At 50.2% G+C, this 23,804-nt stretch overlaps 12 protein-coding genes across 12 annotated transcripts; 8 read left to right on the forward strand and 4 right to left on the reverse strand.

Annotated features, from left to right (window-relative positions):
• Positions 1-182: 182 nt before the first annotated feature.
• Positions 183-961, forward strand: PtrM4_063440 (uncharacterized protein; the record flags this gene model as incomplete). The annotated part of the gene is made up of 2 exons (XM_001933060.2): positions 183-436; positions 490-961. The coding sequence occupies 2 exons, from the start codon at positions 183-185 to the stop codon at positions 959-961; spliced, it is 726 nt and encodes a 241-aa protein (XP_001933095.1).
• A 523-nt stretch (positions 962-1,484) lies between these two features.
• Positions 1,485-3,242, forward strand: PtrM4_063450 (Leucine-rich repeat (LRR) protein; the record flags this gene model as incomplete). The annotated part of the gene is made up of 1 exon (XM_001933061.2): positions 1,485-3,242. One exon carries the CDS (start codon positions 1,485-1,487, stop codon positions 3,240-3,242), a length of 1,758 nt encoding a protein of 585 aa, XP_001933096.1.
• Positions 3,243-4,615: 1,373 nt separating this feature from the next.
• On the forward strand, positions 4,616-6,399 carry PtrM4_063460 (LysP, Amino acid transporter; the record flags this gene model as incomplete). Its single annotated transcript, XM_001933062.2, has 3 exons — positions 4,616-4,785; positions 4,840-5,449; positions 5,503-6,399. The coding sequence occupies 3 exons, from the start codon at positions 4,616-4,618 to the stop codon at positions 6,397-6,399; spliced, it is 1,677 nt and encodes a 558-aa protein (XP_001933097.1).
• A 408-nt stretch (positions 6,400-6,807) lies between these two features.
• Positions 6,808-7,461, reverse strand: PtrM4_063470 (TT-ORF1 multi-domain protein; the record flags this gene model as incomplete). Its single annotated transcript, XM_001933063.1, has 1 exon — positions 6,808-7,461. The coding sequence occupies one exon, from the start codon at positions 7,459-7,461 to the stop codon at positions 6,808-6,810; it is 654 nt and encodes a 217-aa protein (XP_001933098.1).
• An 865-nt stretch (positions 7,462-8,326) lies between these two features.
• Positions 8,327-8,951, forward strand: PtrM4_063480 (uncharacterized protein; the record flags this gene model as incomplete). Its single annotated transcript, XM_066105625.1, has 2 exons — positions 8,327-8,396; positions 8,593-8,951. 2 exons carry the CDS (start codon positions 8,327-8,329, stop codon positions 8,949-8,951), a joined length of 429 nt encoding a protein of 142 aa, XP_065964252.1.
• Positions 8,952-9,600: 649 nt separating this feature from the next.
• Positions 9,601-11,715, reverse strand: PtrM4_063490 (AraJ, Arabinose efflux permease; the record flags this gene model as incomplete). The annotated part of the gene is made up of 5 exons (XM_001933066.1): positions 9,601-10,295; positions 10,345-11,017; positions 11,068-11,102; positions 11,155-11,563; positions 11,629-11,715. The coding sequence occupies 5 exons, from the start codon at positions 11,713-11,715 to the stop codon at positions 9,601-9,603; spliced, it is 1,899 nt and encodes a 632-aa protein (XP_001933101.1).
• A 1,028-nt stretch (positions 11,716-12,743) lies between these two features.
• Positions 12,744-15,065, forward strand: PtrM4_063500 (uncharacterized protein; the record flags this gene model as incomplete). The annotated part of the gene is made up of 3 exons (XM_001933067.1): positions 12,744-12,819; positions 12,873-13,197; positions 13,250-15,065. The coding sequence occupies 3 exons, from the start codon at positions 12,744-12,746 to the stop codon at positions 15,063-15,065; spliced, it is 2,217 nt and encodes a 738-aa protein (XP_001933102.1).
• Positions 15,066-16,671: 1,606 nt separating this feature from the next.
• On the forward strand, positions 16,672-17,238 carry PtrM4_063510 (uncharacterized protein; the record flags this gene model as incomplete). Its single annotated transcript, XM_066105626.1, has 1 exon — positions 16,672-17,238. The coding sequence occupies one exon, from the start codon at positions 16,672-16,674 to the stop codon at positions 17,236-17,238; it is 567 nt and encodes a 188-aa protein (XP_065964253.1).
• A 747-nt stretch (positions 17,239-17,985) lies between these two features.
• On the reverse strand, positions 17,986-20,360 carry PtrM4_063520 (TynA, Cu2+-containing amine oxidase; the record flags this gene model as incomplete). The annotated part of the gene is made up of 4 exons (XM_066105627.1): positions 17,986-18,220; positions 18,280-19,718; positions 19,772-20,093; positions 20,143-20,360. The coding sequence occupies 4 exons, from the start codon at positions 20,358-20,360 to the stop codon at positions 17,986-17,988; spliced, it is 2,214 nt and encodes a 737-aa protein (XP_065964254.1).
• Positions 20,361-20,899: 539 nt separating this feature from the next.
• On the reverse strand, positions 20,900-21,617 carry PtrM4_063530 (uncharacterized protein; the record flags this gene model as incomplete). The annotated part of the gene is made up of 2 exons (XM_066105628.1): positions 20,900-20,906; positions 21,046-21,617. 2 exons carry the CDS (start codon positions 21,615-21,617, stop codon positions 20,900-20,902), a joined length of 579 nt encoding a protein of 192 aa, XP_065964255.1.
• A 949-nt stretch (positions 21,618-22,566) lies between these two features.
• PtrM4_063540 (uncharacterized protein) lies at positions 22,567-22,704 on the forward strand (the record flags this gene model as incomplete). Its single annotated transcript, XM_066105629.1, has 1 exon — positions 22,567-22,704. One exon carries the CDS (start codon positions 22,567-22,569, stop codon positions 22,702-22,704), a length of 138 nt encoding a protein of 45 aa, XP_065964256.1.
• A 551-nt stretch (positions 22,705-23,255) lies between these two features.
• On the forward strand, positions 23,256-23,711 carry PtrM4_063550 (Tymo-45kd-70kd multi-domain protein; the record flags this gene model as incomplete). Its single annotated transcript, XM_001933069.2, has 1 exon — positions 23,256-23,711. The coding sequence occupies one exon, from the start codon at positions 23,256-23,258 to the stop codon at positions 23,709-23,711; it is 456 nt and encodes a 151-aa protein (XP_001933104.2).
• Between the last annotated feature and the right edge of the window lie 93 nt (positions 23,712-23,804).

Below are 23,804 nucleotides of genomic sequence, written 5' to 3' on the forward strand. Positions count from 1 at the left end.
GGCTATAGAGCTGACTGCGCGGAGATAGCACGAATGCCATGTCATGGAAACAGGGTGTCAATCCCGACGATATTCGCTGATCGATGAACCCACACAAATAGAGAGTAGACCAGGAGTATAAAATCAATCATAGACGGCGCATGTAAACATATCGCACATCAAGAAACACAATCGCAGCAGTCATGCATCTTATCCTCACTGGCGCAACGGGCCTTGTTGGCGCATCCGTCCTCCACAACATGCTTGCGCAAGAGAGCATCAGTCGCATATCGATCCTTAGCAGACGACCAGTCAAGATGGCAGAAGGGCACGAGAAAGCCAAGGTCATCATTCATAAGGACTTCAACAAGTACGACCAGACGCTCCTGGATGAACTCAAGGATGCTCATGGCTGTGTTTGGGCACTGGGTGTATCCCAGAACGCCGTCAACAAAGAGTACGTCACGGCTATGCGTCTTCATGCGACTCTTGGGCTAATATTGGTGACAGACAGTACTTTGACATCACCCACGACTATCCTCTCGCCGCCGCACACGCCTTCTCTACGCTCCACCCCGAATCACCATTTACATTCGTCCATGTCTCCGGCGAAGGGGCTACACAGACACCAGGAACTTTCACGCCTCTGTTCGGCCGAGTCAAGGGGCAGATTGAGTCTGCGCTGGTTGAGTTCGGCAAGCAAAATACCATGTTCAAGGTATTTAATGTGAGACCGGCCGGAGTGGACGAGGGACAACAACCGGAAATCCATCCATTCATACCAAAACAACCAATGTACAAAACACCCTTGTTGGCCTCGTTGAGACCTTTCTTCAAGAGCTACTTGACGCCAACTAGGGAAATGGGCAAAGTCATGACCGAGCTGGCCATGTCCAAGGGCGAGCCGTTGGATGGTAAAGACATTGCCATGGGGGGACGACTGGTACCGAATGTAGCGATTCGGCGCATGGCTGGACTATAAGGCTCGGCTCAAGGCTGACATTTCAAGTTGATGTTTACGATATATCCATTTCATTGTTATCTCCTACCCCTGAGTTCTTCATCACGCGCTCTCCAGCATCTGTAGGGGATCTCTGGGCCTGCGCCTGTGATCCTCCTGAACAAATGTTTAGTGCAATTGCTCAAAGTTGCTTGCAGCGCGTAGGCCACAGTTGCTAACAAGACCCTTTGATCGTGAGAGCAAGCCTGAAAATACATATATATAGATTGAAATCGCTACCGGCTTCTGACGATACTAAAACATCCACTGTCTTCTACCTGTTTCCCAGAACTTGGACAGTGCACGTGCGAACGTTATCTGTGCGCGGAAAATGACGGCATATCAAGACCCTGGTTTGCCGGTGGGGGTCGCGTGTCCCCGAACCGAGGAACGCGTCGTCCCATCTCACCACCACAGCTCCATCGCGAATGTTGCGCAACGAACAGATCAATTTCTGACTCATATCGTGCATACACTGTAAATACTAAGCTTCTGAATTTCCGTCATGGCCAAATCCATGGATCTCGACGCTATTCCGCCCTCCTCACCACCTCACATGAGCACCTTGGACTCGTCCCCATTTCCCCCCTTCTTCGAGCCGCAGCACTCCGCTTTCACTTCAAAGTCTAGTTCGCCACCCCCGACATTCTCTAGCGATGACTCGCGCGAATCCGTGGACGTGACCAATTACCAGTCGCCTCGCATATACAAGAACAAGCGGAAGGGCACGTGGTGGGATAACCGCGAGTCTGCGCACACCACTCCGGAGGTAAAAAAGACTAAATTCTCCCGTAATTTTGACTCGGGTATATATATGCACAGCGACGCATCCGACAGCTCCGACGATCTTCCACCCCCACACAAATCACCTTTCGCTCTAAACATCACCTTTTCGGATACCGACGATGCAATTGACGTCGGCGACATCCATGAAGAAAGGACTGCGATCGGAGTCTCGAGATACCCTAGGATAACAATATCTGCGACAGAGCGGGCATTCAACGACCAGGTTGAGGAAGGCTTGGCAAACAATCAAGAACAGTACAACTTTGAGGATGAAGACCTTGGAGATCGCGATATCACGCGCATCGGCGATCTGAAGAACGTTATCAGGAACCCCCCGGTCTACGACAATGAGCTCCCCACTGAGGGTCAGTTCAGGTCACTGGAGCCAGAGCTGCGTATTGTCCTGAACAAGAACAAGCTGCAGACACTCACGCCCACTCTGTTCGACATCGAGTTTCTCAAGAGTCTTTATCTGCGGGAGAACCAGATTGAAGAACTCCCACAGGATATTCGTCGCCTCCGGAACCTGCAGGCTCTGGATGTATCAAGGAATAAACTTCAGTATTTTCCATTTGATATTATCCGCCTACTCCAGCCCTATGGTGGTCTAGAACGTCTTACCACCATGGGCAACAATCTGCTGGAGCCTATGACCTGCGCGCGATTCCGGACCAGCGACTATGTCCCACAAGAGGAAGGCACCCTCTATGACATGGACGCCCTGCCCCTGGACCGTGTACGGGATGATGCAAGGAAACAGCTTGCGCATCTCTATGAGAATCTGGACACGTACGAAGATCGCGACCAGGCCATCTGGCGCATCCGGTACTATGAGTCCTGGGCCAACTCTTTCGATGGCGGCGACGATGCTCGTGAGTGCGAAGTGGAGAAAGACACCTGCCTCTATCCTCATCATCCCACACTCAACTTAAGGGACATTGATGACCCGAACGTCATGGCACATGCACCACAGTACATTGCCAGGACCTTGGTTACCTACTACGACCAGTGTGGCACCCAGTTTCCCAAGTCCTCTTCCCTCCCTTCCTCTGGCCAGGACCAATACCCAATTCTCATCGAAACCAGTCGCGGCACGTATGGCGTTCCGTCATCATACTGGTTCAAGCCAGCATCCTCGTCAAGGGTCTTTCCCCTACTTACATCAAGTCTTCATCAGGCACTGCGACACGCTGCCCCAGAGGACATTAGGAACTTGGTCTCTGGAAATGGTCGATACAGACTGCCGCGTGAGGTAGAAGGGTTCCTTCGCCGAGCAGATGAAAACAGCAGGGGCGGATACAGTGCCTTTCGCCAATGTCACGTCTGCTCCCGGGATTACGTGGTTGCTAGGGCAGAGTGGGTTGAATTTTGGAGCTTTGGATATGGTGTCTTTCTACCACTGAAGGTCAGCGTCTGCTCATGGGGCTGCGTGCCCGCTCAGATGATGCAGGAGCCCGAGAAGCTGTTGGAATTGTGAGGGTGGGGGGATACCAGGTGTTTGGAGTATTGGCTTAAAAGTGTATAGCGCGTTGGAGGACATCGGGACGGACAATGGTGTTTGTGGATAGTATTTGGTATCAATTGAACATATCTCGCTGCCTGGATATTCTAGGTCTCAGCCATACTTTTCCTACACTATAGTGCCTTCTCAACGGGTATGCGATTACATCGTGCCACTACTACAATGTTAATTTAGACGCAAAAACGGCATCAAGCTAGGCCAGGAAGAGATCAAATCAAAATTGACATGGCTGGTAGACTAAGAATTGTTGATGAATGTTGAGCTGGTTGGTTCGCAAAAGCAACTAGTCCTGTCCACATTGCTTCCCTTTATACTCTGGTGAATGAAGGAGGTGGACCAGACCCATTATCACTAGGCGAGCCAGCTACTGTAACTATTTTGATAGCGATTCAGTTCAAGATCCGCCACAAGATACCGACAGGCATGATTATGAGGGACACGCCTGCATGGATGCGGAGCTGTCACTGCCAAGTATGGTTAGCTCGATGCTAATCTCAACCCGATCTAGCCTGTTCCTGTCGGGGAATTGCGATAACGATGGATGACCTGACTGGGCGTCTTGCGCGCAACACTGTCTTGTGTATCTCTCGTGTATCTCGTTCCTATACCTAAGCTTTGGCTTATGTGCGCAATTGAGGCTGAGCGCACGCTTGATTCCATGTCACGATCACTCCACGATTGGAGGTTTTTTAGAATGCGGGGTTAATGTAGGCGCGGTCCGTATCTACTCTACTAAACTTCTATACGGGGAGGTATAACGAACCCCAGATCCAGTAGTTGCCGTTGGTGGTGTCATCGCCGTTTATCCGCACCGAAAATTCCTCCGTTTTGCCAAGCTACCCAGCTGCTATCTGTATTATCCTTGCAAGAAGCTTATCACGTCTTGTTAGCATTTCTCAAACGTCGTCCTTTCTTATCGGCTTGTGCGTATCTCCGCCGCCCCAGTGACCCCTGTTAGTCTATCAATTGGCATCGTCTTCTCCGAACCGCTATGGGGGACTTGGCGTGAGTGACTTAAAATTCAGTGGGCTGGCGTTGCGGTTGTATGTCACACAAGGGCTGACTTCGGTGCTTCTCCATGGCTTTAGTGCGGCAAGCATCCTCTTGGGTCACACGTTGAACCAGTAATGTTACCCTTGCAAGGATAATGCGATTCTCCCACATGGAAGCTTCCTATCTGGCTCCATGGCGCCTGCAAGGGTCTCTCTGGGAGGTATGGTTCATAAGCCATGCGGTCGCCGCGCTGAACTACCTTTGTTGAGCTTTTCCCTAAGCTTAGCTCGCTATCTCGACAACTCGCGGGGACTGTGCAATTGAGCAAAGCAAACATGTCTGAGAAGAACTTGGACCTGGGCGTCAAGAGTCAAGGTGCGGACTATGGCGTACACGATCCACATGCGGCCAGTCGAAGGAGGAGCTCGGCTGTTGGTCCTGAGGTCATTGAAGGCGAGATCTTTGATGATCGTTATGAGACTACGCAGCGAGGGTTGAAGTCACGGTATGTCTATTACTAGAAAAAAATCACATTTGCAGCGAGCTTACAACCACACAGCCATGCGCAGATGATTGCATTGGGTGGCACAATCGGCACCGGTCTCTTCGTTGGTTCGGGTCAGACTCTCGCCCGTGGAGGTCCAGCCTTCATCCTCGGTGCATACATCTTCATGTCGTTCCTGATCTTCTGTGTTGTCACCTGCATCATCGAAGTCGCCGCCTACCTCCCCACTCCTGGCTCCTCCATGAACCTCTACGGCTACCGCTATGTCTCGCGCTCAATGGGTTTCGCTCTTGGTTGGCTGTACTTTTACTCGCTCGGCATCTTAGTTCCCTACGAAATCACAGCGGCTGGTCTCGTGATTGACTACTGGAATCCGTCGGTCAATATTGCAGTCTGGATCACGATCATGATTATTGTCATTGTGGCGTTGAACTGCTTCCCTGTCAAATTTTACGGAGAAACGGAGTTCTGGTTCGCCGGTACAAAGGTCGTTATGATCGTTGGACTTCTGATCCTCTCGTTCATCTTGTTCTGGGGAGGTGGTCCGTCCAACGATCGTCTGGGATTCCGGTACTGGAAGAACCCTGGCGCGGCAAACACGTATCTCGAATCGGGTAACACTGGTCGATTCATTGCGCTGCTATCGACAGTGGTTCTCTCTGCTGTAAGTTCGACTGGAATGACTTCTCAAGTTCTACTTACTAACACATGCGCTAGTTCCCCTTCGCCTTTGCCCCAGAGCTCCTGGTCGTAACAGGCGGCGAGATGGTATCCCCTCGCCGAAACCTCCCCATTGCCGCACGCCGATACATCTACCGTCTCCTGATCTTCTACGTCGGCAGCGTCCTGGCCATTGGCGTCATCTGCCGCTCAGATGACCCTAGCATAACATCCGGTGGAGCCGGTGCTGGCTCGTCGCCTTTCGTCGCTGGTATCAAGAATGCTGGAATACCCGTCCTTGATAGCATCATCAACGCCGGAATCATCATCAGTGCCTGGTCATCCGGCAACTCCTTCCTCTTCCTCTCCTCGCGATCGCTATACTCGCTCGCTCTTTCCGGAAACGCGCCTTCCATCTTCAAGTCGTGTACAAAGTCCGGAGTTCCGTACTGGGCCGTCACCGCCTCGTCGCTCTTCTGCGCCCTGGCCTACCTCAACGTAGCAAGCTCCTCAGCCGTCGTCTTCACCTGGTTCGTCAACCTGACAAACACGTCCGGTTTCATCTCCTGGATCTGCTGCGGTATCATCTACCTGCGTTTCCGCAAAGCGTGCGAGGCGCAGAACGTCACGGATCTCCCATACAAGTCGCCTGTTGGCAGGTGGGGTGCGTGGAGCATCATCATCGCCTTCACTTTCTTGTGTCTCATCAACGGGTTTGACGTCTTCTGGCCTGAGAAGTGGAACATAAGCTCCTTCTTCACTGCTTACGTTGGTATCCCTATGTTCTTGCTCTTCTACTTTATACACAGGATTTGGTCATGGGGTGACACTTGGGCTCATAACCCCATGGAGGTGGATCTGCAGACGGGTATGGATCGCGTGCTTGCGGAGGAGACACCGGCGAGCACGACAAAGGGTCCTTGGTATATGAAGATTAAGCTTCTCTGGGAGTAGATGCAGTAGTTCTGATGTAGTTAGAATGAGGATTTATCTGAATTTGAAGTCTGCCTCCATTGTCATTATGTTACAAGCTTAATATCACCTATGGTGAGGGGTATACGCATCTATCCAGTCCTTCTTTCTCCTAACCTCTGAAGCTCAACCCCCAATCCATCATGCGTCAAACAACCTGTTTAGTGGTTCGTTCAGACCGCGTACATCTTATGGTTTTTCGAGAAAGCGTTTGCCGGCAATTCTATTCTTCTTCTCGCTAAGCAATATGAGCCCAGTGCCTTTCTCCTCGGTTTCAGTACCCCCCAGCGCAAAGGTTTACATAAACTGTTTCTTCTCGCCCATCCACGCCTTGGGGATGAGGATGCTAGTTGCAGCACAATCGCGGAATAATTCACATATGATCTTCACCTAGACCACTAGCTTTTCGGCCTCAGGCTTATCGACAGCTCGAAGCAGCAACCTTAGCCTGCGACAAATGCGTGCCTGAAAGCCGCGTTCGTGTTCCAGTGGGGGACTGTAGTCCATATTGTTGGGGTCGATACCGAAAGACTCGATCAAGCCGGAGTCGGTTGGTGTATCGAAGATCGCGGAGAATCGCAGACACGTGACGCTCTGGGCCACTTCGTCGTCGCCAGAGTAGATGGTGTCTAGGAAGGTCGCCATATCTCCAGGGTTCGTTGAGGCATACCAGGTAGGCATGGCCTCATCTTTGGATGAGGATGGCTGAACTATGGAGGACGACGGTGCGGGTAGGGAAGTGTCCACGGGTGACGACGAGGCGGCCACGGGGACTTCAAGGCTTACACCTACACTGGATTCATAGTCGGAGGTGGGCTCGTCGTCGTCAGAGGGCAAGGGTTTGGACTCTGGGTTTAGGATGCCATCGTAGGCTTCAGAGGTCTCAGAGGCGGCGTCGCCGTGGGTGTTGGAGGCGTCATTGTTGGTCTCGGAGGCGTCGTGGTCAGACGAAGGGGCAGATGAAGAGACTTCTATATACATAACCTGTTTCCTAGCGCGGGCAGTGCGGTTGGTGGCAGAGCGGGTGTTAGAGGTAGAGGCCATATTTGAGATGGTATATAGATGTTGGTGCAGTCTGTGGTAGAATTCGTGATAGAGTGTAGTGTGGAGGGGTCGCAAACTCAACTCCGGTCAGCTTCTCTTTCTTATATTGCTTATCGATCAGCTACTGTGCTGCTTCTGTATGACGAAGGTCTGTGCGGTATATTGCGCGTACAACTGTCGAGGTGACCGAGAAAGAGTCGTAGTGCGACCAATCAGCGATTGTTGACAGGAGGTGAAAGAGTGTTCTGAGCGGGAACAGCCGTTCTACCTGCCTCTCTCACTTTAGAAGTGCGGGAGAAGTCTACTGCGATGCGTATCAGAGGATAGAGAGAGACTCTTATCTGCATCGCGAACCGAAAGTGCAGGGCAGGTGACGGTTCACCTGATATCGCCGGAGTGGCGCGTGGAACAACTCGGTGACAGTGCGCTTGACACACGGCAGCATCACGGAATCGAGGGCAAACAATAACACAGGGTAGGGGAACATCATACAAGCTCCTCACTTCTCATGTGTCTTCGAATATATGTACTCCGTAGTAGAACTGCACTTATGGGCACCGCTGGCTCTGATATGCCTTCACACACGACTGTCCTCACAAAAGCCGCTCGAGAGAGCCGGTTACTAGATACGTCGGATTTACTTTCCATTTCCGCGGTGCCGCAGTGATAGCAGGGGCTGGGCAACATGCTCTTGAATGCCTGCTCTGGCTCTAGTTGTTTAACAGTTTGCATACCACATACATTCAGTAACCGGGGCAGTGAAGACCCACCTTGTCATGAATTCAGTTCTGCATAAACTCCATCCTTCTTGGTATGTAGCTCGATCAATCCATATTTCTTGATGTTAGCTACTTCCTCGGCCAAGATGCCATTAGAAACCAAAACTGACACTGCTGAAACGAACCCTCTCACAATCTACTGCTCCGACGGCGCAGGTCAGCTAGCGGAGTTTCTAGCTATACTACATTCGCCAACAGGCATTGCGCAACAGAGATATCTGGAGGCGAGGAGCGTCTTTCCACCTCTGGTACGACTCTATTTGTCTAAGCGGCATTAGAGACATGCTGAAAAGTGCGTAATCTTATATCAAAGAAACCTATGATCTGGAGCAGCTGCTTACAAGTACTCTAGTCCGTAATGCCCGCGACACCGCAGAACCGCCTCAGGAAAGGCAATTGCCTGGCGAGCTTGACATAGCAGCCATGATGTTTCTGTCTCTTTTGGAAAAATACCGATACAGATGGAGCGCAATACCCATCAGAGCTTGGTGGCAAGCCATCATGGTTATGCTGCGGTGCTGCAAGAATTTGGAGATGATTGATGTACCGGCGCAATGGGGGCATATCAGGTGGTATCCTGGCCCGTATGGCGGCGCTTTTCCGTACATTGATCAGTCCACTAAACGGCAGGTGGAGAACTGGAGATGGAGATGGGGCCGGAAACCTCTAGAGTTGGAGGAAGCTGATGAGCGGGAGAAGGACACTGGGTAGGCGCGGTCGCAGATTGATGGAATGTGGGGTTTTGCGACGACTTGGTATGTATAAGCTTGTATCAGAGCATTTTTGTGTGTCTGGAACAATACTGGGAGCTATGTACTATTGAATGTCTTCTTCATCACGTTCGCAAAGATGCGCGTATCCAAGAGCTGTCGGCGGAGTAGAAACAAAGCATTAACCAGAGCCACGGATCAAGGCCACGGACCAAGTCGAAAACACTCGTCTTTCCAGCATCGTACCATGCGTCGAAAACATGCAGGCCAAAATCACGCTTTGAAAGATTGCCAAAAAGTTCTGGGGATCCGACAGTTCAGACGACGTCAGGCCAGAGGGGCGCTAGTGTTAAATATGGTTAGTGTGGTGCTGATAGCGCCACGACCTTGGAATTCGCGATGGTGGCAAGGCGCAGCGATCTTCCAAATCCACCCCTACTTGATGCGTATCACTTGAGATCTTGTCTAAATTACCGGAAATACATAACTTTGGTTACTCTGAGGGGTTGCAGTTCTACTTTTCCTTGACCCTCCTTGGCAGGACGCGTTTGAAGCATGGAAGGTTTCAAACAAGGTATCCGTCTACGAAGATTAAGCATACACATCAATTGAATATCGGCTTCCAATACGCTACTTATTAACAATGATCTTCAGTCTTCCTCGTCCTCTCTTTTCCGTTGTTTATTCAATTCATCGATGACCTTCTTCCCGCATGCTAATACCTCCAATGTCCGGCTCTTATTATCGTGGTCCCTCGTCTCTGGAACCAGGAAATACGTCGTTACTGCACCAGCCACCATAAAAGCACTCATCACCTGCAAGATGTGCCCGAAGTTCTGACGCTCCCAATCGAAATCGTCCTCGGGCTTGGATTTGTCGGATTGGAACGCATAAGCTAAGAAGATCTGCACGATCCAAGAGCCCAGTTTTCCGCTAGCAGCAGCGATTCCATGGCAAGTACAGCGGTATCTGGTGGGAAATATCTCAGCAGGTATGATAAACGTCGTTACGTTCGGTCCTAGGTTGAAAGCGATGTGGCTGAGCGCGTAAAGAACGATGAGTCCGGACCGGCTGCTATCGCTATCGAGCAGGTTCGTCCAAGCACTTCCAGTAACAATGAAGAGCACGAAGAGTACCAGAAATCCCCAGAACTGGATCACTTTTGGTGAGACGTACTTGACGACCTTAACCATTAGCAAGCCACCGACAACTGTTCCGATCGAGACCATGATCAACGTATGTTTGCTGTTATCACTCAGTGATTGGTATACTGATGATGGATCTTGAACGTCTCCCTGCCAGATATGACTGACGATTTGTGGCGATGAGAGTCCCAATCCGTAGACTAGCACGGCGTCAGCATATCCCCGAGAGCGACTCGATGGTTCACCTACACGCAAAATCGAGGAAAAGCCACGCCAGAGATGTGCCCAGAAGATACTGCCAGTTCTTCTCAGTGATAAATAAGTTCTTTGCGTCGGCCCAAGAAGCGAGTGGAGGAACAAACTCGGGGTCACCCGGTGGAAGATAAGCTGGCGTTGCCGCGTTACGATGAAGGTCTATATTACTGAGTCGATGTTCAGGCCCGCTGTTATTATCGATAACGTCATTGAGCGCACCCTCAGAAGAGTTGGACGAACACCTCGAGATAGGTCTTTGTGTGGCTGCATTGGTGGGAGTATGCAGTATCTCAGCCTCCCCATGCTCAGAATCAAGTTCTGGGGCACCAAAATAGTGAGCCGTATCTTCGACGGTACTCTTCGTGTTCTGCAGTATATCCAGTTTGTACCTCGGGCTTTCTGGGATAGTGAATCGGAATGCCAATGCTATGACAGCTGGTACAATTCCTATACCTACTACCAGCCTCCATAGTCGATCGATAGCTCGGAAGCACTCCAGATCATTCAGTTGGCAGGTTTGAGCGTTCTTCTCAATCCATGGTTTGTATGCCTCTACTGCAGCGAAAGACAGGACGTTTGCAAGCAGTTGTCCAATGGGCTGAGCGAAAAACACCCAGCTCAGCATTCGCGCCCGGTGTTTTCGAGGCGCAAATTCGGCTGTGATGACCTAAGATCACAATGAGGGTCATGATGCAGTTATGCTAAGGGTGTACATACAGCACTCAGGGGATAATCAGCGCCAATGCCAATTCCTTGGTATTCAGTCAGTATGCTTTCACGGATGCTTTCCAGCTAATCACTTACCCATAATAGCCCGCCAGGGAATCACCCAACCTCCGATAGCCATACTGTTCTTTTCGCCGTTGGAACTCATGAGAAGCAACATTGTACCGACGATAATGATCACCAGCTCGAGCCCGTACATCTTTCGTCGACCGAGTTGGTCTGCAGCAAAGCCGAAGCCTATTTGACCGAGCATTGTACCGACTAGGGTCGAGCACATCATGGCAGTCTTGACAGATGAAGGTACTGACGGTACACCACCTTCGAGATGATGAGGCCAGTACACGTATCCCAGCATGGGGGTGACTACGTTCAACGCGAAGAGGCCGAAGGCGTCTGTCAAGAAGCCGATTCCGGCGACTATGACAACCCATACCTGGAAGGGAGCGGCATCGATTGTCGCGAGTGTCCACCGACGTCGCCTTGATTCCTGGTAACCGCTTCAATACCAATGTTATGCACAGAACCACCGAGATTAGAGGAAGAGAAACTTACAGGAATGCCGCTTCCACCCGCGGTCAAGTCCTCGACACCAAATTGACGACCTCTGATTGGTCGTTTGACCCAATTCCGGAGACCCATCTTCGTGGAATTTCAATAGACCTGGTATCTTCGTCTGAAGGAATGCGAAATTATCTTCCGCTAGATAATTTACAGGTACGTATCGTGTTGCGTGCTCTAAGGGGTGTGTCTCAGGATGGCTTCGTTTATGTTGCGCAGACGAGAAGCTTCAGCCTCGACCACGAAGCGCATGATCGGATACGATATGTCAGGGTATATTGCACTGCCCGATGCAATAAGGCAAACCGGTCAACGTAATAGTACAAATGCGAACTGGCGCCTCTCTTCGGTTCGCTACCCTCATATCCAAATCTGCCTTGGTCGCCGAAATGAACTTAGTGGCGTCGACTATTGCATTGGAGTTTCACTGAAGTTCAAGCGTAGTATTCAGACGAGCCGTAATCACTGTAAATGCTAGAGGTTTTATGCTGTCCGCACTTCCACATCTGAGCTGAAATATCAGGAACACATGTTGGTCAATAGATCATGTCATGGAGTTATGGTTCATCAAAGCAGTGTGCCTGATCGAAATAGAAGCCTATTCCAAGACCTGGGGGAAAGCCACGAGGTGTTAGGTAATGATGGCAAGCTCATCTGGCAGATCACGATGGCCGTTCGCTTCCCCACGTGGCGGTCTGTGCGTTCTCATTGAACGTAAAACGCCACCATCCCCGGTTGGGCATCCCATCTTGGCACCGCCACATGCATCCATACGAACTTTCTCCCATGTTTCGATAAGCTTGCGGTTGCTAGCCTTGCATGTGGTCTCGTAAAGGCTACGAAACAGTGTATTCCTGGCTCGCAGCATGAGAAGAGGCAATATGCTGAGCCACCCCATGTGCGGCGGTCTGGCTCTGGGATAGCCTTGTCAAGCGCCCGTTGAGAGTATGGAAGTAAGCTCAGGAGGGTCCTACTTGCAATGTATTTTCTCTCTCCTTTGGCCCTGGCTTTCACTCTACGCTGCTTCTCGTGGGGCGCAAGCAGTTCTCGTACATGAGTAGTCCTCTCACAACCAAGATTGCGCCTGAGCGCGGCGCAAACCAATTAACATGGCCTTTGGTTGCAGCCCATCCGATGTGCTGAAGTTATTAGAGATCTCCACTCGTGTTTATCTCGCTTTTAAAGGTATGTCACTATCTGCCACTACCTAGCAAGGATTAGTGCGCTGATCCACGCAGATGCAAACGAGAACTCCGAAGCGCAAGTAACTGCACTTGTGAAGGAATTTACTACTTTCCATTGCTGTCTTACAGAGCTGGGTGAGCTCATGCGACAATATGGCCAACCGATGCCGTTTCCTGTCAAGGACTTCGAAACAACCCTGAAGAGATGCGAGATAACACTTGACCCATATGCAGACCACCTGGTAGATAAGAAGATGGGCATTAGAAAGGTCCTATACACGGTCAGGTACATGGGAATGGAGAAAGAGATCGATGGTCTGAGAAAACAGATCACTGGTCATTACCAAGCGCTTCACATGTGCATATCTTTCCTTCAACTGTAGGTTTAAGTCGTTCTACCACGCTTTATCATACTGACCGAATGTGTTCAGGCGCCTTCACCTCGAAGCAACAAAGCAAACCCAACGGCTTCTCGACGCTGTGCCCTCTCGTACCATGCACTTAGCAGGTCGGTCCTACTCTACGAACACGCTTGGACTATCATCGGAACGAACTCCATTGGCACTTCCCGCTCCAGATGAACATCCTTTGTTCAGCGAATGGAGAATCTTCGACCGCTGGTTACAAGTGGAAGACGAGCGTATCACACATGAATCAGGGCTCACTCGGCCCTTGTCACTGGGCGATGCGCCCGCAGGAGCACCAAGTGGGGATGCTCAGACGGCCGCTATATTATATCAGCTTCGAAGACAGGTTGACGATGCTATCATGATCGAAGAAAACCGTGCAAAGCGAACAGGTGCTGAGAAGAGATCACACCTTGCGCCAAGTGATGCGATGAAGCTGACGGTACGCAACATGCCGCCAGCGCCATTGCGGACATATACGCTTGATACCGATCACTCTGGTAATTTCACGGACTTTGAGCAGCACCAAATGAGCAGTTCCTCTGCTACTATACGACCTCATGCGAACACACCCTTGCCGTCTCCACAACTGTCCGGTAGTCCTCATGCAAGCCCTTCCTTTGGTTCGGTCGATTGGATGAATTCCCCTACGGGAAGTTCCACCTCGCAAGATTTTGAAAGAGTTCCTTCCATCTCTTCGCCCAGAGGTAGCACAAGCTACTCGCCTGATTCCCAACCGTCGGTACAAGAGCCAGGTACAAATACAGAGGGTACCACTCCTGAGAGCCCCATGCCAAACCATTTTAGGAGCCGCCTCTCATGCACATCCCTCGTCACTATTGCGTTGGGTAAAGCTGCACTCGACTGGAAGCGTATCTGTCTCACTGTTCAAGTTGAGCGAAAATCTGTGAAGTATGGGCACGAGAGCAGAGATTGCGATTTAAGATGGCGATACAGAGAAGATACTGGCATATCCATACGTGCAGTGTATCACTCAAGCCAAGACGGTAAGCTGCGAAGCTGGACCGAACAGCATTTCCACGCTACCGGGCCGTCCATACCCCTCACGACTACCTACGCGGATGGCGCAGTATCTATCGACTTTCCACGCGGCTCGTTTGGAAAGCTGGAAAAGCAGTATACGGATATTAAGTATACTTTCACAGGCTACGAGCCAGCAGGGAAGTTTCAAACGCTACTCTATACGAACAACGGCGCAGACCCCGCGGAACTCAAGTACGATCGGCCTGTCATAACAATATCGTCCAACCTGCACGCCACCGAATGTAGGGGTCGAAATCTGCGGCTCTGGAATCGTACCGTGACACGCTTAGGAGATGACGGACTTGCCACTTTCGAAGTCCTCGTGTTGTTGTTCTACACGAGCGCGCTGGAGGACAAGGGCCATTGGGTTGAGGAGCCACATTACGCATTTGAGTGGCTAACCGAGTCAACTTATAGAAAAGAGAGCGACAAGTTAACACTTGTTTTTTCCAGGGACCCATCGCGATGGACGAGCGATAAGCTCTTCCAGCGCCGCAGATCTTCGGCACGTGCCGAACAACAGCCGAAGAGTCCATCCATCTTCTCACGAAAACGCAACGACTCTATGGAGATGCCACAGCCAAATCGCTCAACAACTGGTGTTTCGGTATTGTCCAATGGGTCTATGAAGTCCCAGGGGAGTATTCATGGAGATGGAGCAACTTCTTCAAGGGCCGGCAATATCAATCGCTTTGGTTACTCGGAGCTAGAGATCAGGTTCCAGAGTAAGGCTGATCGTAGGGCTTTTCTCGGAGTGTGGAAGCAATACGTCAGACCTCTGAGGGGGGTTGCTTAACCAGTCTCCACTCTGAAATCGCGAATATCTGTAGCATAGTAACTAAGTAGTTAATAACCCAAGCTTACATCTTCTTTACCTCATGAGCTGTAACTTCCTTCACCTACCTTCGTAGCACTTTCTCCGTCTCGCTTTATAAAGATTAGCATTGTATTCTGTCTCTATTATCAGACATTTCTTGTGCAGGGTCCTATATCCCGCCAATCGGCGGTACAATATTTTCGGTGTTACTTCTCCTCAGCTTTACCGCTCTCCTGAGGTACTCTTCAACACTCTCGAAGCCATGGACAGTCAACGTTCAACCTGTAACTACGTTTCGCTCAACGAAAATAATCGGGAAATCCATCTCATCTCTCTCGCACTTCCTAACCCGCACGTCGACTTCGATAATGACATTCACTGTACCTTCAGCCTGGTGTCACTCGACGATTGCCCCCAATTTGAGGCACTCTCGTACACATGGGGGAACCCTCGGGCAGCCATTCCGATTAGTCTGAACGGGCAAAAGGTCCTTGTGACAGTCAATCTCCAAGCTGCACTGTTTCATCTACGACATCACGACCGAGAGCGCACTCTCTGGATCGACGCACTTTGCATCAATCAATCTGATATGGACGAGCGAACAAGTCAGGTCTCTCAGATGGGTGAAATTTTCAGTTTAGCGTCAACAGTGGTTGTGTTTCTCTGGGACGAATGGCTAGAGATACGGAATGAGATGTGGAAAGGGTGCAATCTAGCACTGGATTTCATTGAGATTATGGCTTATATTCCATCTCTGCATCTCAATCCAACCTTGGAACCTCACATCGTGGTTCAGGGAATGAACTGTGCTCACGAATTTGTACTGAACTCACTGGTTAGATTTTTCTCTTTTCCTTGGTTTACTCGTCTGTGGACAGTGCAAGAATATGTGATTGCGAACCACATAGTGCTTCAATTTGGGAAGCGACAAGTCGAGTTAACAGATCTGGAGTCATTCCTCAACACATTCGACAAACACATCAGTGGATGTTGCACCATGCCCAGCGCCCTTTGGGTAAGATGTGTCACATGCATGGGCCAAACTCCCTATGTTAGCTCGTGATCCGAAGCCCACGATTCAATTTGGTACCTGAACAAAACACACCAATCTCGATGCTCCAACAACATCCCCAAGTTGATCAATGGATTTCGTCTCTGCAAATGTCATGATCCAAGAGATAGGGTCTATGCTATATTGGGAATGTGCTCTGATAAATTGATACAACCGGACTACAATCTTCCAGCCAGCCAAGTCTTTATTGGTCTCTTCGATACATGGACTCAACATACACGGTCTTTTGTCATGTTAAGCTACAAATACGGGTCCAGAGCTGGGGCTGTGAAGCTACCCAGTTTTGTGCCTGACTGGACAGTTGCATTAAGCCCTGATGCAAGTAACAATCGATCGCATCGACTGAATATTATACAGAGAATGTTTTACGATACTTGCAAGGGATCTCACGCAGACTATGAGCTTTCCAGTATGAACAGAGCGTGCAGCAAGGGTGTGTTTGTCTGCTTCATTGCGGAGATAGCCTCCAATCCGAAGTCCAAGTTCAGAGAGAATTACTCAAGATGGCAAAAAATGACTGAAGTATCTAGTCAACAGATGAAGCTGTACAACAAGTCGCTATATCTTTCAAGAGAGACTGCTTTTCAAGAGGCCTTCATCGGAGGGATGATCTACGACGACTGCGACAACAACGATGAATGGAGGAGATTTTCAAGCGGAGAGGATCACTCAACTTTTCTAAGCTGGACCAAACAAATGGATAGCGATGATGAAACGGTAAATACAAAGGCCTTTCCTATCAACTGTGCTTTCAAAGCGGTATCCACGGGACGATACTTTGTCACGACATCGAGAGGGCACATTGGATGGGGCCCCAGAGGCTCTGAAATTGGCGATTCTGTTGTTGTGATGCCCGGAGGAAAAGTCTCTTATATCCTGAGGAAAATGGATAACCCTGATCCCAGCAATAAAACGACGACGCAACACTACACATTCATAGGAGATGCCTATATTCAGGGTATCATGGATGGAGAGTTTACGAGGGAGAGGGGCTCAAACCAATCATCCTCGTCTGAGCGGTCGCACTCAAGGTGTGCAGCAGCAACTGCCTGCTTCAGATATCTTTTCGACAACCAGTAACCTGTCCATCTGGTTTGTCTGCCTGGCAGCTGTGGTCTTGGAGACGCAATACTAGCAACAGGAGAGGTGAAAGATCAGCCGGACCAGCTCTACCTATACTTAACTCGATACTTCGACTGAACGCTCTTTCAAATGAGTCAGCATGACCGAACTAGTCAGCTGCGATGCATCCCTGAGGCGAAATGCCTCGTCACAGAACACCATGTACGTTACCAGCTCCACAAGCCAGCTCAATATCTGCATACATATTACCCTCGCGTACAACACGAGATCAGGCCAACAATATACCCTGGACATGCATCTTGCAGGCGCCCTCTAGGTCAGCCAAGCATTTTATACGACACGAGGCTGGCTGACAGAGACGCAAGCAAGGTCCCGGGGGCGAAAAGGTGGGGAAAGCCACTACCCCTCACGCTAGAAATCTTCCCGCCATTCTACCCGCCCAAGCTTTTCTCGTCAAACGTGGCGCACCCATAGGCCACACTAGCTGCGGCCCCAGCTTTCAACCACGTCTTCGCTAAATACCTTATTTGCTTGTTCGGTTTGACGAAAATAGCCGATTGTGTTATGTAATTTCAAGCAGTTGTGGCAAGGATCGAAACCGCTAAGGAAGAATCCAGCGAGATTAACAAAAATGTATTTGTAAAAAGGGCAACTCGTGTTAGGAGTGCAAGAATTTATTAAACGAATGTCTAGCTACAGAAGAATACCTTTCCATCTCTCATTTACCAAGAAGCTGGTATGCACTCAATGACAGGTTGTGGTCGCGTTGGCAACCATCTTTCCGAATTCCTCCACGTATTCGACGTTTCCTGAGGTGTCGTAGTCGATCCTCACTTGCTGGTTGGTTGCCACCGATGGGTCGCCTTCGAGGTAGTTGAAGGGCTCGAAGCGCATGGTCGAGTGTGCAGAACTGAACATGGTGTTGGGCAGATCGCCGGTATGCGGCATGTGGTGCATGCCCAGGTTGAACCAGAGAACACTGTCGATTGTTAGCTGGATGGTCATTTACAGAGAAGGGAAAGGCAAGGTAATACGTACACGTCTTCCTGGTCCAAGCTCTCGCCGTCCAAGAAAGTTCCAAAATTGACGAGTGGGTCCGCTGTCCTGAACTTGTTGAATGGGTCTGCAGCTCGAGGCTCCGTGTCCTTTTGTTGCGTAATGTAGAAGTGGTGGTTTCCGTATATGGCAGAGTTGACAGTACCCGTCGAGTTGGTCTGCGTGAGATGGTTGACTCCTGCGTTCTTCTTGAACCGGTAACCTGGATACTCTCCGAAGCGGTTCGGCGTGTCCTTGTTGACGATAGCGAAGAGGACTGCGTCATTGTCGTGCCAATCAAGGCTTGCCTCGCTCTCGTCTGCGATGAACGTTCTGTTGGCCTTGAAGGTGTTGTGCAAGCGGCCTTGACTCCAAGGATAGGTTGTGGTCGTCGGTACAAATTTCGTTGCCTGCACACTGTTGCTCAATCCATTGATGTCAAAGTCGGCTTTGAAAGTCAGGACGTGGTCATGGATGCTACTGGACAAGAAGTCGTGGATATGGAAACCGTATTCCGGTTGGTTGTCCCAGTATGCAGCACTGATGAATCCAGACGCACGGGCATTGACTTCGATGGCACCGTCGTAGGCAAAGCTGTAGTCGATCATGAAGTCGTAGTTGGCAACGGTAGCAATGGTACGCATGACAAACACAATGTTCTTTGCTACACTAGTATGGGGAGACGACCCAGCATAGGAATGTCGGCGGATTGGGTAAGCGGTATCGTGTTCGAAAAGGCAAATGGCGTCCTTTTGGGTCATCGTTTCATTTACTTGCGTCCAGGTCGCAGGCAGATAAGTGGCATGCGCAGGGCAGTCGTAGCCTCTGACGAGAGGTTGCAGTGTAGAGCCCATTCCAGTGGTAGTGTCGAAGAAGTTCGCTTGAGAAGCAAAGGGATCGGAACCAGCGTAGGCTGTGAGTGACTCTTGTAGAGAGAGCTCATACATGATTCGCTTCCCCTTGTATTGAATGTTGTGGAGAGAAAGGCCAATGTCATGGGAAACGGTATGGTAGAAGCTGAAGTCCATCCAAGTGGCGTATTGTTCTTCCTCGTCAATCCTGAATCGCTGTGGTCCCTGTGATACGGGCTGTGGGGGAGGGAGATCGTCCAAAGGCCAGGGCTCACCACGCTGGTCCGTGGAAGACCAATCGCCATCTTGCGCACTCGGGGGCATGATCTGGTAATCGGGGGCGTTGATTACGGCGCGGAACTCATCTGCAGTTTCCCAGAATTGTCCGAGTGAATACCAGCCCATGACCTTCCAGTCTTCCCAGTTGCGACCTGTAAGATCGAACTTGATGGAAAAGCCATGTGGGAGAACCGTTACACTGCTGAGGTTGGTGCCGGGGTCAGAGAACACCGACGTCCAGGCGATGACACGACCATCCTCGTCCCAGTTAGGGGCGCCAAGTCGAAGGCCAACAAGTCCATCCATGAAAGACTATTTTAATGTGAGTTACTGTTGCTTGAATGGCCAAATGAGCTATTGCTTACGCTGTTGAACAATCTCTGCCAGATGTCATCATGTTCTTCGGCAAACCGTGTGATGAACATTCCAAACTCGTTGTTAGATTCGGCAGTATCCATAACAGTCTTTCCAGGTTCCGAATTTTGGAATGGGTAAGTCAATGGTTCGACAGTTGATGGATCCGCAGCTGTTAGCGGGCCAACCATGTATTCCTGCCAGTATCCGTCGGAGGAATTGGTGGCCCCGATCTGAACTGTGGCTCGAGCATAGCGTCCGGGTGCGGAGGAGTTGCCGTGAAGAAAAGGCAAGACATCGGTTTTGTTAGGATGTAAAAGGGAGATTTGGACACTAAGAGCATGTTAATTGATGAACAGAAGTGTTCGGACGCCAACTTTACATGTAACTGTCGTGACTTGAGCCTTGATTGCCCGTCAAAAACATACTCTCCTGCAATATTTCATTTACACTCGCAACCTCTGCCTTTGACAATGCCTTCCATGGGTTGGCATGTGGTGCGCTCACAGTCGGCTGGTGAGCAGAGGTAGAAGAGTTCTTTGCTGCAGCGAAAGAACCAATGGCAGCGAAGCAAAGCGTAAGAGAAGTATAACACTTCATATTGGATAGGAAAGAGAGTGGATGATTGTGATGTCTTGGAAACGGCAGGTGGATTCCTCCATGTTATATGCACATCTACCTACTGACTTCTGCCTAGTAGCACAACATGAACGGAAGCGTCTTTGCCGTCATCATTCATGCACATCGCGTAGTATTCCTGCATCCACAGCACTCAAGCGCTGCGCATCCAGAATGAGTGTGTTGGAAATTCTCGAAAAGGAAAGGTTTATGGCGTTGTTCAGCCGCACGTTAGAGATCAGATAGGAAGCGATCGGCGGCGCAAACCCTTCGTCAGTTCGATTAGGCAGTTCGGTTCTGCTGGGATCTACAACAGGCTCGGTACTGCAATGCACCCACCAAAAGTAAACATCATTATTATGTGGACTTTTTTGAACAAGCATTTTTTGGCATTCTTTCAAAGTCATGTCCCAAGCTTCCGAGCTTCTTCGTACATTCTGGGCGCCGATATCCCGAATTTCTCCACACCCTCAGAACACACGTACTCTTCTAGTCCTCTCATCCAAAACGTCCGTCCATGTTCATGCTCTAGAATGTACCCCTTAGTATCCTTTTCAGGCCGTCTTGTGGAACGCTTGAACATTACTCTCCCTCTGCACTGGCCTTCTTGCCCTTCTTGTTCTTCTTGCTCTTTTTGGCCTTGCCCTTTTTCTCGTCCTTGTCCCACTGGCTCATGCGTGCTGCTAATTCTGGACCTTGGCCCTTCACGGCACCAATCTGATTCTCCAAGAACTTCCCCATCACAGTCGCAATCTCTGGACCACCTGATTTCATGACCATGAACCTCTTCGAGTTCCATTCCGTCGTCATGGCCATGTATCCCCTGCCGTCATCAGCCACGAAGTCCAGGAGGGCCTGTGGGTTGGCATGGGCTGGGTTGCGCAGACCGGCCTTGAATGCAATTCCATGAGCCTTGTGGGCGGCCATGTGTTGTTGAATGACTGACAAAAGCTTCTCGAAAGTCTCGATTGCCTTGGCGTTGGGAACTGGGTTGGCGCGGTGGGATTTGAGCTGCAATTCAACCATCTTGGCCTGGGTGGAATATGCGTTGTATGCATTGCCAATGTCTAGAAGACTATGGATGACCTTTTGCATGACGATGACACAAATCTCCTGGTAAGCTGTATCCACGGCCGAATTGATCGCGTGCGCCTGACTTTCCGAGGTACTTGTAGTTTCCATCAGAGCTGCCATGAAGTGAGCGCGCATATCTTCGCACATGACGGCGTGAGAGGTCATCGTGAATGTGTCGTATCAGCGTAGACCTCAGGGGACTTGGGGTTTTGGCAGTTGTTAGATATATAGCAACCTTTGTAGGGCCGACAGTGAACGCTGTTGATGTTCACTGGTGGGGTCAATATAAAGGTCTTGAGCACAGTGGAAACAGATGAGCAAGCCAACTGCACGTGGAGATTGCACGTGCACAAACAACGGCGGGGGGCTCACACGGCAGATGGTTGCCTGACCATAGGTCTACTGCTTCCCGAGATCGGAACAGAGCATATGCCGGTTTCACTAGACACTTCCCCACAATTTTCAGACGCAAACGCGATACTGTTCGTTAATTAGTCAAAAAAAGAATTGATGTAATAGACAACAATGACACACAGCATCTTTCACATATAGTTGGGGAGGGTCATTGTGACCTTGAGAAGGACCATATGGTGATCGCCTTGCAATGTGTAAACTTTGGTAATCTATGATTTCCGGATTGGAAAACCCTTGATAGTTGATGGAGAGAAACTATAGAGAGCCTGGAAAATGCTCCTCATCTGATATATCATCTCACTTGGCAAGATTAGTGTTACATAGCTGTGATTTCCATATGTGATTCTTGGACACTGCATTATGGTCTTACCAAAAAGCTCCTACCGACATTTGCGATAAACTTCAAACAATCGTCTTCTATCCAATAGCACGTCATCGCGATATATGAGTCACAGCGCTATTGTTACGTCAAAGTGAGAGAGAAGGAACATTAAAGTGGGGCTAGTGAACGTGAAGAAGCGCGCTAGTATTGTACAACAACTCCCACGCAGACATCGTCATTCGACAACAGCACCTTAGCTCTCCTCTCAAAACTTTCTAAATCGTCAACCTTAGCGACATATTCCAACATTTGACTGTTTATCTGCTGCACAAGCACTCGAATATTCCAACACGCACCACACCAAACCATATCTCCAAAATGCCCTCTACCAACGTCGCCGCCAAGGATCCTACGTCCAAACCCAAGGAAACCAAACCAGAGCTCAAAGATAATGACACTGGTCGCATCAAGAACCGACTCGAATGCGGTGCGACCGCCGCCGAGATCGCTGACTAAGCCTACCGTGTCTGTCACATCAACGCGCTACTGCGCCGCGACCTCCACAAAGCATACGAGACGATCCGCAGCAACCGCGAAGCCGCAAAGAAGCAAGTCGTGCAAGAAGATGCGCTCAACGAAATGCGCCAAGAGCTATTCCCAACTCGGAAGCTGGTAGACCGCTTCTGGAACCTACTAGGACAGCGCAAAGTCAAAGTACCCGAGGACCTACGAGCCAGCTACATCGCCCTGAAATCCATGAGTCTAGATAATCTGGGGCCGAAGAAAGCCGCTAAGGCTGCAAAGAAGGCTGCTGGAAAGCTCAAGGCGGCTGCCAAGCCTCTGAACAAGGCGCAGCGGAGGACGGAGAAGAAGGAGAGGGAGAGGAAGGAGCGCGAGGCGAATAGTACCACTCTCTTTCTGCTCCATGATCTGGATGGTGAGACGTACGATGTGCGGAAACCTATTGCCATTGCCGAAGAGTCGGAAGAGGAGGGTGAGATTGTGGAGGATGTTGAGGATGAGGATATGACGGCGAGGATGCAGTTGCTATTGAACATGTCAACTTCATGAAGAATGGTAGTTCGGGGCGTCCACCCACTCTGTCGACGCCCAAGTCTGTACCGGAGAAGATTGTTCCTCCTCAGGTTATTCCTCCGTTTGGTCTGGTCCCGGATAACGTCGTAGCTGGGGTAAAGCGCAAGTCGGATGACTCTGAATCGGTGACCGCGATCAAGATGCCCACGATCGAAGAAGACGCAAAGACAGATAAGGTAGATGGTGTGAAACGCAAGGCAGATGACTCTGAACCGATGACCGCAGCCAAGATGCCTCGGATTGAGGACGAGACCAAAACTGATGATACGGAAGGAAAGAAGCGCAATGCAGAGGACGGCGTGAAGACTGACGAGGTGGCTGAGGTGAAGGGCAAGGCAGATGACGACGCGAAGACTGATGATGTGGAAGGGGAAAATCGCAAGGCAGAAGATGACGCAAAGACTGACGGAGTGCAAGAAGAGAAGTGAGAGATGACTGTGGAGGATGTATACGATATGTTGGGAGGAATTGATAATATCTATGACCAGACATCAAGCATTCAGAACGTAATTGAGACACAT

The sequence above is a fragment of the Pyrenophora tritici-repentis genome, chromosome 2 (genome assembly GCF_003171515.1).
Source record: "Pyrenophora tritici-repentis strain M4 chromosome 2, whole genome shotgun sequence".
Taxonomy (NCBI): domain Eukaryota; kingdom Fungi; phylum Ascomycota; class Dothideomycetes; order Pleosporales; family Pleosporaceae; genus Pyrenophora; species Pyrenophora tritici-repentis.